The 13662-nt window shown below is 39.3% G+C and overlaps 1 protein-coding gene across 1 annotated transcript; it reads left to right on the forward strand.

The window, feature by feature from the left end:
• Positions 1 to 7483: 7483 nt before the first annotated feature.
• Positions 7484 to 11291, forward strand: LOC149548429 (pentatricopeptide repeat-containing protein At1g15480, mitochondrial-like). The gene is made up of 3 exons (XM_089794258.1): positions 7484 to 7714; positions 7829 to 8360; positions 10047 to 11291. The coding sequence occupies exons 1-3, from the start codon at positions 7674 to 7676 to the stop codon at positions 11289 to 11291; spliced, it is 1818 nt and encodes a 605-aa protein (XP_089650384.1). The 5' UTR covers positions 7484 to 7673.
• The last annotated feature ends 2371 nt before the right edge of the window (positions 11292 to 13662 follow it).

Below are 13662 nucleotides of genomic sequence, written 5' to 3' on the forward strand. Positions count from 1 at the left end.
AGCCAAAAAGTAGAGTTCAAAGAAAAGACCAGGAAAAAAGACAAGTAATACCACGGCCTAAAGCCAGAACAAAAGCCAAAAGATAAAGAAAAACAAAAGAATAGGCGAGAGTTATTCCTCGCTTTTTCGCTCCAGCTCTTGCATAACCTGAGCAGCCTTGTAGGCCAATTGATTCTCCTCTGCTTCCAGCTATTGCGCCCTTTGGTCCCCCTATTCCTGATCAGGAATGGTGTTGTCATTTGTAGAGTCGTCCTTCATTCTGGCTTCATCCCTATCTTTTCCTTCCTAATCATCCTGCATTTCTCTATCTTTGATCCAGCCCGTAAGAGAGATGATGTTGTTGTTAATGGAGCTTAACAAAGAGAACATTTGATTCGCAAGGTTGTGATTGTAGTTCTCTAGGTTGTGTATCCTTCTTTCTGCCAGACTGAGCCTGTCAGCCGAATCTGTCCTCCTGTTAGCATCCATCTCATTCCTTGTTGCCTCAATATGTCTCACCTGTTCTTTGACCTCCTCCAACTCATGGAAAAGCCATTTGATTGATCTAAAATTGTCAATCATACTGTTACGAGCATTATTCAAGAGGTTCATCCCTGTCTCACTAGCTCTGTCTAAAATAGCCACTATCGCCAGGTCAATGAGTTCTTCCAGCCATTGTTCCTCTTGATTTTCCACGAGGATTTCGGGATTCATGGCCTCCCTGAAGATGCCCATCTTCAAATTCTTGACATTAAAGTTTATCCAAGCTTTCCTCCTATCATTAACCTGCACTTCCCCTTCCGCAAACCTTGCATTCTCCTCTTTTTGCTCCTCAAGTTGGGCTTGGAGGTGGACAGGAGATAGAGGCAGCACAAATGCCTCCTCAAACTGAGAGCGCACTTCCTCTAAACTCTCCCTCTTGCATTTCTTCCTTCCACTTTCATCCTTAATTTCCTCGTGCGTCTCTTTAACCACCTCCTCAAACTCTGGCTCTTCCTCATCATCGCTGTCTCCCTCCTCATCCTTCTCAGGAGGCTTCTGCCCAAGATCCCTAGGGTTTTTTCTACTAGGGGCTATGGGGGAGGGCGATTTTTTAGCTTGGTGAGTTGCTAATTTCCCAAAGAAGATATCCCTCCTTCCTAAGAGCCGAGGCTCTGAATTTCATCCGAGTCAAAGGAGTAACTAGAACTACCAAACTCCACATTCTCTGCCTGAGGGGGAGTGATGCTTATAGTCTGAGCCTTGAAGTACTCATGGATAAGCAGCAACAGCCCCTCATGCAGAGTCAGGTTTGCGGTGGGCTTCTTTTTGAAGCTTTCCACCACCTTGCTCATAGAGGTTAACAGATAATATGGAAAGGAAATATTAGCATTATGCTGAAAATGATTCAATATAACAAAGTGATGGGTACAAGCTCTATCAAACCTAGGGTCCAACATGATGTACTCGATAACAACTCTCAGAACATACCTCCATCGCTTCTTCATGGAGTCGGGGACATAGTAGGTGTCAATCTTTCTCAGCGCCTTCAATTCCTTCTCACTCTCCACAAAGTCCCTAACCACATTAGCCGAGAGCTTCTTATCCTTGAAGCATTTAAAACCCTCGATAGGGATTTCGGTGACAGTCACAATCACCTCCTTTGTTATCCGAAAGTAGACCCCATTCACCTTCACCTTGCCATCCTTCTAGGACCCCACCATACTGTTGGTCACCTCCTGATCGAAACCATGTAGCTTCATGATATAATTGGTAGCCCACCCTCTTTTAGCTTTTCCTACACCTTCTCCCTACTTCTCCATTTCTCAAAATCTCCCACCAGCTCCTTTATTAGGAAGTTAAAGTTAATTTTCCAACTAATTTTCATGATCGAGTGGCAGAGTGGTGGGGAATATAAGTTAAAGGAACTACCATCTTCAGACTCTCCACCAAATTGGATAATATTAGAAGGAATGTCTAACCATGGCAAAAGAAGTACTTTTGGGGATATCTTTAAGACTAAGAAGGAGGTGGGAAAAAGGTTAGAGGAACTCTAGAAATCGATGGGGGAGGGGTTGGCCTCAAATGACATGATATTGGAAGAGGATTAGAGAGGATACCTTTTGGAAGCAAAGATTGAGGGTTTTATGGCTCAAACTAGGTGATAGGAACACTATGTTTTTTCATAGGTCGGGCTCTATCCACAAAAGAAGAAACACCATTGATGTTGTGAGTGATGAGAATAACACAATCTAACAAAAATGGAAGAGATTGGTAACTAGGCTAGCACATATTTCAAAGATTCTCTTAAATAGAAGTATAGAATTGCTAATGAGGAGGATAGACTATGGTTGATTAACTCCATGCTCACTGTGATCTCAGCGAAGGAGAATGAGGAACTGACTCAGCTGGTCATGAAGGAGGAAGTTTGTAAAGTTATTTTTTCCACGAAAGCTTATAAATCCCCAGGCCTTGATGGTTTCCCCCTGGCCTTTATCTAGAATTTCTAGGAGATGATCAAGACTAATTTGCTCCAGGTTGCTCATGATTGCCTCAAAACTGGGAAGCTTCTAAAGTGACTTAATAAAACGTTCATCATTCTTATCCCCAAAGTCAAGGATCTGGGGGTTCTCTCTAATTTCATACCGATAAGCCTATGCAACACCACTTACAAAATCTTTTCCAAGAATTTAGTGAATAGACTTAAGCTGTTGTTGCACAAATTCATTGGGAAAACCCATAACGAGTTTGTCCCAGGTCATCATATCCTTGATGTTGCTATAACAACACATGAGGTACTTCACTCAATGAAGAAGGGTGGTAATCTTGGTATGACACTGAAGCTTGATATTTCAAAAGCTTATGATAGAATCAAATGGACATTTTTGTATGATATTATGGTGAAAATTGGTTTTAGTCAGGAAGTTATTAATCTGATTAAGTCAATGATAGAGACTGTCAATTATTTTGTGCTAGTGAATGGATCGCCTTGGGGTAACTTTGGAGGTGAGAGAGGCCTAAGACAAGGGGATCTTATTTCTCCTTATCTATTCATAATGGTTGCTGAAGTGCTAGGAAGAGTGTTGTTGAGGAAGATGAAAGGAGGAGAGATAAAAGATATTAAGCCCGCTACCTTGCTACTGGTGGAGGTGATTCAACGATTCATGGATGACACTTTCATAAGTGGGGACTCCTTAGTGGTAGAAGCAAAAGCCTAGAAATTAGTCCTAGAGGTTTATGTTGTCAATGCGTGACAAAAAATCAATTTGGATAAAAGTAAGGTGTTTTTCTTCAGCACTATGCATGATTTCCAGAGGATCATAAATATCCTAGGGTGCAATACTACCTCACTCCTTGATACTTACCTTGGGCTTCCGTTGACTGTGAAAGAAGTAAGTAATAACATTTGGAATACCATTCTGGAAAAGATGCAAAAGAAGTAGATTGGGTGGAAAGGGAAAACCTTGAGTAGTGTGGGTAAGCTACAGTTGTTAGCCTCTTCCCTCCAAGGAATCCCAGTTTACTTCCTCTCCTTGTTCAAAATCACACAAAGTATGGCAAAGAAACTGGAGAAAATTCAAAGAAATTTCCTTTGGTTAGGGGGCGAAGAGAAGAATAGATTAAGCCTGGTGAATTGAGAAACGGTCTGTAAACCCAAAGGTAGAGGAGATTTAGTAATTAGAAGGATTTTTTATCTGAATAATGTCCTTCTTACTAAGGTGGGGTGGAAACTGTTGAAGGATGAGGCCAATTGGTGTAAGATTGTTAAAGCAAAGTATTTGGGAAATTTGAATTTTATTCATTGCATTTGGAGAAATGACCTCCCATTGGGTTCAAGGATTTGGGGTAATATCCTTAAGAACGGAAGTTTATTCAGGGATGAAGTGAGGTGGCTGGTGGGTGATGGCTTCTAGGTTCATTTCTGGGAGGATACTTGGCTTATTCATAAACCTCTGGTTAGAACAAAGTATGGGTTCCTCTATGACCACCTTTAGGAGGAGGCAATGAATAAGGTGTTCGATTATATTGGTCCATGGAGGAAGTGGAAAAAGTTAGAATTACAACATAACTTCTTAGATGGCAAGCAACTAGTGGAGGAACTAAACGAGATACTCAAGGGGTACAAAATCCTAGGAGGGGCTGAAAATTATACCTTTATTTGGAAGGCAACCACAATGGGGGTTTCACCGTCAGTTTTGCCTATAAATTAATTTTTGAAAAGGAATTAGTGCCTAAATACTGGGGGAAAGTTTGGTTTAGCCATTTGATCTCAAAAGTAAATATTTCTTGGTGGACCTCATGCATGGGAAGATCCTTACCATTGATAACCTAAGGAAAAGGGGATTCCAAATACCCAACAGATGCTACCTTTGTAAGGGAGCAGAGGAGAATATCCCTCATTTGTTCTTGGAGTGTAATTATGCCATCAACATATGGGGTAGGCTGCTACAAGCACTGGATATGGTTTGGGTGTTTAATTTTGGGATGGACCAATTTGTCGAGAGTTGGCAATGCTAGTTCACTCACCCCTTCCTTATCCAAATGTGAAAAGTTATCCCCCCCATGTTTGCTAGGGCATTTGGAAGGAAAGAAACAATAGGGCGTTCATAAATGAAGAGAGGTGAGGAGATTGTTACTGATATTATTTGCAAGCTTTTGGTGGAAAATATGAAAAGTTGCAAGTGGAAAAAACCAATGATCCCCCCCAATCAAAAGGAACAAAGGATTGCCAAAAACTAAAATTTAGATGACGGATTCTTCGAGATTGATAATTCCAAGCAACTTGCTAGGAAAAGGACAAGATGGAGACCAGTACTTAAGGAGAGATGGGTTATACTTAATTTTGATGGAGCGACAAGGAAGGAGGGATCTGCAAGAGGTGGTATAGTCAAAGATAGGGAGGGCAGAATACTTTTGGCTTATGTAGGACACCTGGGGAAAGCCTCGGATAATGTGGCGAAAACAATGGCTTTGATATGGGGCTTAAAATTGGTAATCAATGTTGGATGGGAGAATGCAGAGATTGAAGGTGACTCAAAAATAATAATTGACACTGTGAAAGGCATCACAAACGAAGGTTGGGAAATCAAAAGGGTTGTGGAAGATATCAAGCATTTATTGAACATCCTAAAGAGACTCGAGTTGCACCATATTTTTCAAGAGGGAAATCGACGATAGGACTGAAAGTACAAGGTCTATGGTGCTAGAAAGATTTGGGAGTCTTACCAAACTTGGTAAGACTCTTAGTGAACAAAGACATTAAATCATGACTAAGTTTAGTTGGGAGGCTTTAAATTCAATTAATGATGGCAACACACTACTGAATGGGTAGAAGGGGAGGCGTCGTAGAGGACAAATGGCAAGGCATGAACAAAAGGGTAGTGTGATAATTATCTCGCATCTTTCGAAAGGGAGAGGATATTAAAGAATGATACAAGTGTATTTCTAATGATTTTCTTATGCATGTTCTTGTACTTAGTGCTAAGTAAAAGTTCAAATTTTAAAAGGTTTGGGTGTATTGGGAATGATGGAAAAAATTGGAATTAGGGCGACGACATGAGACAGTGACAAGTCAACATATATGTGACGTGACTATTCATAACAATAAAGGCCTTTATGAATACTTAAAGCCACCATTTTTTTCGCCTAAGTGTGACTACATCGTTAGAAATTGCCTCTAGTTTTTGAAAACAAAGAAAATTCTAGTGGAAGTTGCTAATATGGGTGGTGATCTTTTGTGCATTGAACCTTTGATGGTGGAGGACAACTCTCATAAATCGTTGGTTTGGTATATGCTCAAAGAGGGAGGGTTTATCCCTTTTATGAAGGCACTGAATGGTTATGATGAAAGTTGTTCTCTGCAATTCATTAACTCATGGGAGGATAGAAAGGTTAATATGAATGGTATTTCGTTCCATATTTATGAGGAAGTTATCTCTGTGATTACAAGCTTTGCTATGAAGGGGAGGAAGCGGCAAAAGATGATTAGGGTTGCTGATGAGGCAAGCCTAAATCGTTTTTTTTCTAGAAGGTGAAGAACCCATTCATCATAGGAGAGGGTTTATGAGGGAAAAGCTCCCGAAGCATTGGAATGAAGTCTACTTGGTGTGGATGAAGTATTTAATGCTTGAAGGAAGGTATGGTGTCTGCTATTATTGTCATTTTCCTCTTCTGAACCATTTCCGTCACCGTGATCACATTTCTATCCCATTTTTTTTGTTACATGATTTGATTGATACGGTTGCCGATGTTAAGGAGAAAATGAGGAAGGGGGTGAACTATACCATTCTCTATCAAGGGTTGATGTTTCACCTTTATCAATTTCACCTTGCTCTGCTACCCCTCAGAATTGTCGAGGTGGATATCCCTACTCTCCCTAGCCCCTGTCCCCACCAAATCCTGCTCATAATTACTAGACCCAGAGCTCCCACCCCCTAGCCTTCCCATAGTGGGTCCCCTATGGAGAGGAAGAAGAAAAGTAAGGAGAAAGAGTTGGAGGACTTCGAGGATGAGGGGAGAAATGGTAGGAGGAGGTCCAGGAGAATTGCTAAGTCCAATGCAAAAAGGAAGTTGAGGTCTGGGGCCTCGTAGGAGGATGATTCTAATTCAGAAGAGATGAGCCACCCTAAGCAAAGAGTTAAACAGAAGACCTCAAACTTTGCTGGGGGAATATGAAGGGGGAGGAGGTGGAGGTCTCAAACTCCTTAATGTTTGGTTCAGGAGGTGTGACTAGAGGTGGGAAAGAGAAGACTCATGTGTCAAATTCCATTGCACTGGGGTGCGTGGACCTCATGCGGGATCAATTCCCTTACATGGTGGAAAGAGAGCCCTCCCCCATGACAGTGTCCTCACTGATTAAGGTTACAACCATAAACAATGATTTTCCTAACCTACAGATTTTGTAGGAAATTGATGAGGATCAGGTGGATAGTAACCAACATGGTATGTAAGAGACCCCCACAGAGGCCTAGAAACTGTTTGATAAAGAGCTGAGGGAGAGAGTCTATGCCTTGGAGGAATTAGTGAGACTTTTGAACAAGTTCACTATTAAGGTCACTCACGTTGCAACTACCACCTTGCACCTGCTGAAGGACAACTAGAAAGGTGATCAAATTAATGAGGATTCTAGAATGTTATTCGACTTCCTCGCTGAGGACTGGGCTAAAATCCTCCTCAAGGGGAAGGATGACAAGAAGCCCAATTATGGTTGTTTCTTCTTTTTTCCTTATGTTTATTATTTGCTAGTTTATGAACTTTGATAATTTTAAGGCGGTTGTCCCATTGTTTAAAAACTTTTCTAATTTATGTTGTTATTGTACAAGCAATAGTAGCTTAATACCTGCTAAGACTCGTATTTTCATCTATCTGGTTAATGTTTTTGTGATTGTAAGTATTAGAAGGCAATTTTGTTTGGTGGTTATCTTGCTCCATGTTGACCAGTTTGACTGTTGTAAGGGCCTGCCCCCTTGGTTAACTATATAATTCAAAAACAAAATCATATCTTCAAATTAGATATCGATCCCCTTATCTTACATAATTTAATTAACATTTGAAGTATGCTAGTTTAAAAATCAACTACAAAGAGTGGTTGAAAAAATGAGTCCGAAGATCTTACACATACAGAGACGAGGCATTAATGAAGGGTTTGAGGCTTTAAGGATTCGGTGCAGGGTGCATGGTTTAAGAGCAATCCGTATGTGTTCTGTTCCATTCTGATGATCATGTGGGCGTTACGAAGATCAACAAATCAGGTCAAGTAAGTATGTGCAGATGTTTCTTGCATACAGTGAAAATGTGAATACAAACCCGGAAAATCAGACTCTTTATTTTCCTTTCCCCTTTTTTTGATACATTTACTCGTTAATTGCAGGAATTGTTGTGAGCATTTCAATGCATTGAGATCTGCTGCAACTTTGCTGAGCAGCTATAAGTGCAACCAACCCTTAGGCGAGGATTCTAACCAGGTACACGGTTGCATTATTGACCGGAACATATCCTTTACCGTTTATACGGGGATTGCTCGCGGGTTCGCATCACAGGTTACGGGCAGAGTGCTGAAGATAAAGGAGAATAAAGATGAAAGTGAAAGTTTTTCTGTGCTAGATGTGCCCCCTGAAGAATCTTCGTTGGCAGACATCGACAGTACAGAGGTTTTAGCTTTGGATCCAGAAGGCGAGGTCTCAGAAGGAGAAGATCAGGTTGATTCTCATTTATCAGAAGGTAGAGGTGAAGGAGACGAACCGTCTAAAAGGTTGCTTGAATGTATTTTTAAGTGTAGTTACAAAGGCGTGCCTGCTGTAATTGATAAATGGGTTGAAGATGGGAATGACTTTGACAAAGAAGAAGCTAAGAACATCATCTGGCAGCTTAAAAGGCGCAAAATGTACGGACGAGCCCTCCAGGTCGATGTCTAGTATCATTCTTGGCTTTCCTGGTCTTGAGTGTTTCATTCAACATTATTTTTTCTTTAAAAGAATGAAAGAATGTCTAATTTTAGGAGCTTTAGCGTTTTAAAATATTCCTATATGCTTTCCTGGTTTTGGGGGTTTTGTTCTGCCTTATCGTACATTGTAAAAAATAAAATGGTCAAATTTTAGGAGTCTGAATCCTGCAAAATGTATTATGTGCTTTCCTGTTTTAGGGGTTTTGTTAAACATTCACTCTTCTTTTGGAAAAAAAACTGATCCAAGTTCAGAATTTTTAACCCTGTCAAATGGTGGAATGTTCTTTCCTGGTGTTAGAGTTATTGTTTATCTGTAAACTTTTGTTGAGAAAGTAAGGCAAAATTCATTAGTTTTAACCGTGTAGACTGGCCATATGCGCTTTCTTGGTTTTAGGTTTGTGAACAACTTTAAAATGGTTATTTATTGGTTTAAAGCGTTTCATTCAACTCTAATCTTTAACCCAAAGTTTCAGAGCTATAACCCTGTAGATTAGTCATATTTTTAAAGCATTCTGTCTTCTTCTGCTACAAGGTTTCTGGAATCAGAGCCCAAACTATAAATTGAGTTTTGAGAAGGATTGGAACTCTTGGTCTGTCATTTGACACAAAATTTTCCTGAATTATCTCAAGCCGGCACTGTCATGCTTCTGTCTCACACTTCTGTGACAGGCTGGGGCTCCTGATCCTAAAATATTTCTCACTCATCTCAGACCAGAATGTTAGTTTTTGGATTTTCCAATTAAACATAGTCTACACGGCCATGCATGGAAACTCTGTAAGCCTTTGAATGTGACATATAAGCTAAATGATGGCCTAAACTTAGTGGATATTTTCTCCTATGAGTGTGGCTATTGACTGAACTCCACAAAATAATTCCAACGTTTAGCTGTTTTATAGCAATGCACACCTATCACGAGTGGAATGCTTTGATGATTAGGATATGCAGGTTTCGTTGTTGAGGAATGTTACTGGACACATAAGGTAACCTTCTACTTTCATGGTATGCAGTGCTTTTTACTCTGAGGATATTTCTGTTTTACTGGCGTGAGTTCATAGTAGTCTGGGATGTTTGTGTTTATGCCTTTAAATTCCGTTTGTAGTCTTCAGTCATTGTGCTATTGAGGTTGCCAATCTTTCTGTCACATATCAAAGGGTACAAACAGAATATACCCAGAAATATTAAATATTAAATATTAAATATTTTGTTCTCAGGGCAGTAGCACCACTTGATCTACAATGATATCGAAATCTTGGTTTCATGTCCTCTTTTATTGTGATATAGGCCGTGGTCACAGATGCTACTATGTGTTGGAAAAATCTGATATTCTTGCAGCTATGTTTGTAGAGCTTACTAGCATGCCTTGTCAGTCCATTGTGTTTTGGTAATTAAAGAAACCTATTCACATTGCCATAGCTATCCAATAACTCAAAATCATTGAGTTTAACTATTTTATATTGTTACATACTTTTTCATTTTCTTCCGTTGCGTGGGATTAAATAGTGGGTAAGTAAAGATATTACAATCTCACAATTTGCAGGAAATGTATATGCCTTGTATGTAATTGTATAAGCAAGGACAAATTACTGTTTTTTAGAATGCTGTAATGCTAACTAATCCCTCCACACACTTTTTGATTATATTCAGGTTTCAAATTGGTCGTGGGCAAAAGAGTATTCTGTGTTCAATGACAGTGATCATGCAGTTCGTATGGATTTGATTTTCAGGCTAAATGGCATTTCTAAAGCTGAGAAGTATTATGAGACCATACCATCTGAAATGAGAGGATATAAAGTTTACCAAGCCCGTTTGCTGAACTTTTCATGTACGAAATATGCCAAAAAAGCTGAGGAGATTTTCAACAAAATGAAGAATGCAGGGTTTACCCATTGCACATTTGACTATAATGCTATGCTGCGGGTTTATCTTCGAACTGACAAGAGCAAAATCTCTAATTTATTAAAAATGATGGAAAATGAAAGTGTAAAACCTAATTTATTTACATATAATCTTCTGCTACATGATAAGGGTTTTGTGGGTGATATTGTTGTCATGGAACAAATTCTTGAGACTATGAAAGCAGAAGGTATACAGACATACCACTCTGCAAGTCTGGCTGCAGTTGCAAGAAGTTATATCCGTGCTGGGTATTTGGAAAAGGCAGAAGCCTTCATAAGAAATCTGGAAGATAATACTGTCAAAGGTTGGGGTTATCATCTGAAAGTTCTTCTTCTTTTATATGCAGATATTGGTAAACCAAGTGAGGTAGAAAGAGTTTGGAATGCAATTAATTCTCTTCCTCAGATTTCAAGTTCTTACTATACTGCTGGGATCCGTGCTTGGGCAAAGCTGGGCGAAACTGAGAAGGCAGAAAGTACGTTTGAGAAAATGCTAAATTCTGGGATGAGAGTGGCATCACCAATTGCTTATTATGCACTTCTTGATGTATATGCAGGCCATAATTTGTTTCTCAAAGCAAAGGAATTTGTAAGCCGTATGTTTGATAACAACTGGTTCATGTTTGAACCAAATATTTGTGAGGCAACAGTTAAAATCTATCTCAAATCAGGTGCTGTAGAAGAGGCAGATGCTTTCCTGTTAAAAGTTTGTAAGCAGAAACAAGTAAAGCCATATTATAAGACATTCATTGCAATATTAGATAAATATGCAGAAAAAGGAGATATTGCAAATGCGGAAAAGATCTTTGATTGTTTGATTAAAACTGGCTATCGACGGATGCAATCATATGAGTGCCTTTTGCAAGCTTACTTGAATGCACACGTTCCTGCTGATGGATTTGAGAAAAGAATGTTGGCAGCTAAGCTTCGCCCAAATAAAAATATCAATACTATTCTTGTGATGTCCCCAGAGTGGGCCCCTAACGGAAGGTGACATAGGTCTGTCCATGCGGTTTGTCGCTACCACGTGTCCAGGGTCCTCGCTAGCAAGGCTATCCTGGGGTTGCCCCCTTAACGCGGGGAGGTGCCGTTTACTAACAGTCCGGGCTTTTGGTGCAACGATTACTAACTACGATGTGCCGTTTACTAACAGTCCGGGCTTTTGGTGCAACGGTTACTAACTACGATCTGCACCTCCCCGCGTTAAGGGGGCAACCCCAGGATAGCCTTGCTAGCGAGGACCCCGGACACGTGGTAGCGACAAACCGCACGGACAGACCTACGTCACCTTCCGTTAGGGGCCCACTCTGGGGACATCACAATTCTGCAACAGGCGAAAGCACTCAAGAATGAACATGTGCAATCAAATAGTTCCAATCTGCTTGATTGAGCCTTTTGGTAGCATCTTTGAACCCGTTTTACCAAGTAACTGAAGTGGAGGCACAGTATTTGTGTAATACATGAATACATACTCCACATTGGCCCATAAAGATATCATGGTCCTTAATTTGTTCACCTTTTCAAATGGGAAAAACCCAAAATAGTTAATTTTTTGGTCGAATTAAAGCAATTTTAGAATGTTGATGGTGGGTATGTTCAGTTTCTCTAGTAGCTTGCTGAGTGGATCCAGTTGCTTAGCTACAGCAGCATCACCAGTTCTTTCAGCATCTTAATCAGATCGAGGGAGCCAGAGTTGTCTTCTAATGTTCCAGATCAAGATGAAAGGGTCTGCCCTTGCTGCCCATTTCGCCCTACCATGTTCTCATCTCCATTACAAATGGGCAAATGGGAGTAAACACACCAGCGGTCGGAACGACACTGTTTTAAGCCAATTTTGATATTTTTGAACCACTAATGTCTATGATCTCTGTACAAAATGGCATTTGCTGATTTACCAGTGGTCTAATATTCTATTTGGGATTCCTGGCTGGCATGCAACTGGGCAAGTGCACTGCAAATCTTCAAATACTGCAAACCTGTATATGTGCAAAATGTGGAAGCAGAGAGAAGGTATGAGACTTGTTTGACAAAATGCCTTAAAGAACGTGTTCATGTGGACTCCGATGATCCGAGGATATGCACAAAATGGAGTTGTTTGAATGGCATTAGATGACCGGGTAAATCAAAATCCCATAATTTTTGCGAGCATACTCCCTGCCCATACCAAAATTGGAGCTATGAAAGAGCAATTTTTTTAACCCTGGCCACCATGGCAATTGCCCTTCTTGAGTAGTGTGGAAATTAGAGATTTAAGCCTACAGCATCCAAATCCATTCGGCAAAACATTGTAAAAGAAGAAAGAGACCAATTTATTTAGCCGATAATCTATTATATGAAATTCTTTCATGTGTTGTGGTCATGAATTTTTGAATATGATAATTTTGGTTTAATCAATACTTATATATATATAATTGTTTGAAATAATATCATAATTTTGATCTAATATTTGAATATTGATTATCATCCATCTACCTGATTAAAATACAAGTATAAGGCGATCTATATTTAATATTGCAGATCATTATTATTTCTTGTTTCACAAATAATATCAATAAGGCAATGGCTAAAGGGTAAACTATTTTGTTTACCCTTGCCGCTATGCGTAACCTGTACCCTGCCTTACCGTCGGTGCAAATGTACCCACATGAACAATTTAAACAATTTTTTGAATCTAAATGACACAAATTAAAATAACATATTAATTCAAAAAAGTTAATTTGTTCTTTAAAATATTATAGATTTAGAAATGAGCTAACCTACTTTTTGTCATGTTTGTCTACACCAACTCCTTGATTTCCATGACAAACAAAATGTATTAACTTTAGCTATTCTCACTTCATACTATTTAAATGAAATGAACCTTCTTTACCTTTATCATCATAATCTCCAGATTGTTTAAAATCTAAATCAGGACATTTGGAAGGTTGATTGTTTAAAATCTAAAACAGGACATTTAGAAGGTTGTGAAGTTTATCGTCTATTATGATTATAATTAGAAAATTGCATATATTGATAGCACAATCCTCCAACAATAGGCAACGAGAACAGAAGGCAATTTATTACTAAGGATTTCTATAACAATTTATCTATCGACATTCATTTTTCTTTAAAAAACCTAAATAGAGTAGAAAATCAAAGCAAAACTGAGCATAGAGTAGAACTTGCATACCTTTTGCCTAGTGAAGAGTGGGGAGGTAGATGGTTTGCTAGTCATGGCCACTGATTACAACAGATCCAAGCAAGGGTTATAGATTTAACAACCAAAACAATATGTTCCTTGTCCACATATAAAAAAGTAAGGAAAGGAAGAACAAACTTATTAATGTTTTTGTGATTAAATAAAGCTTCTCACTTATTTTGTTGTG

Source organism: Cupressus sempervirens, chromosome 7 (genome assembly GCF_028749045.1).
Source record: "Cupressus sempervirens isolate cs-2001-9-10 chromosome 7, ASM2874904v1, whole genome shotgun sequence".
Lineage (NCBI taxonomy): Eukaryota > Viridiplantae > Streptophyta > Pinopsida > Cupressales > Cupressaceae > Cupressus > Cupressus sempervirens.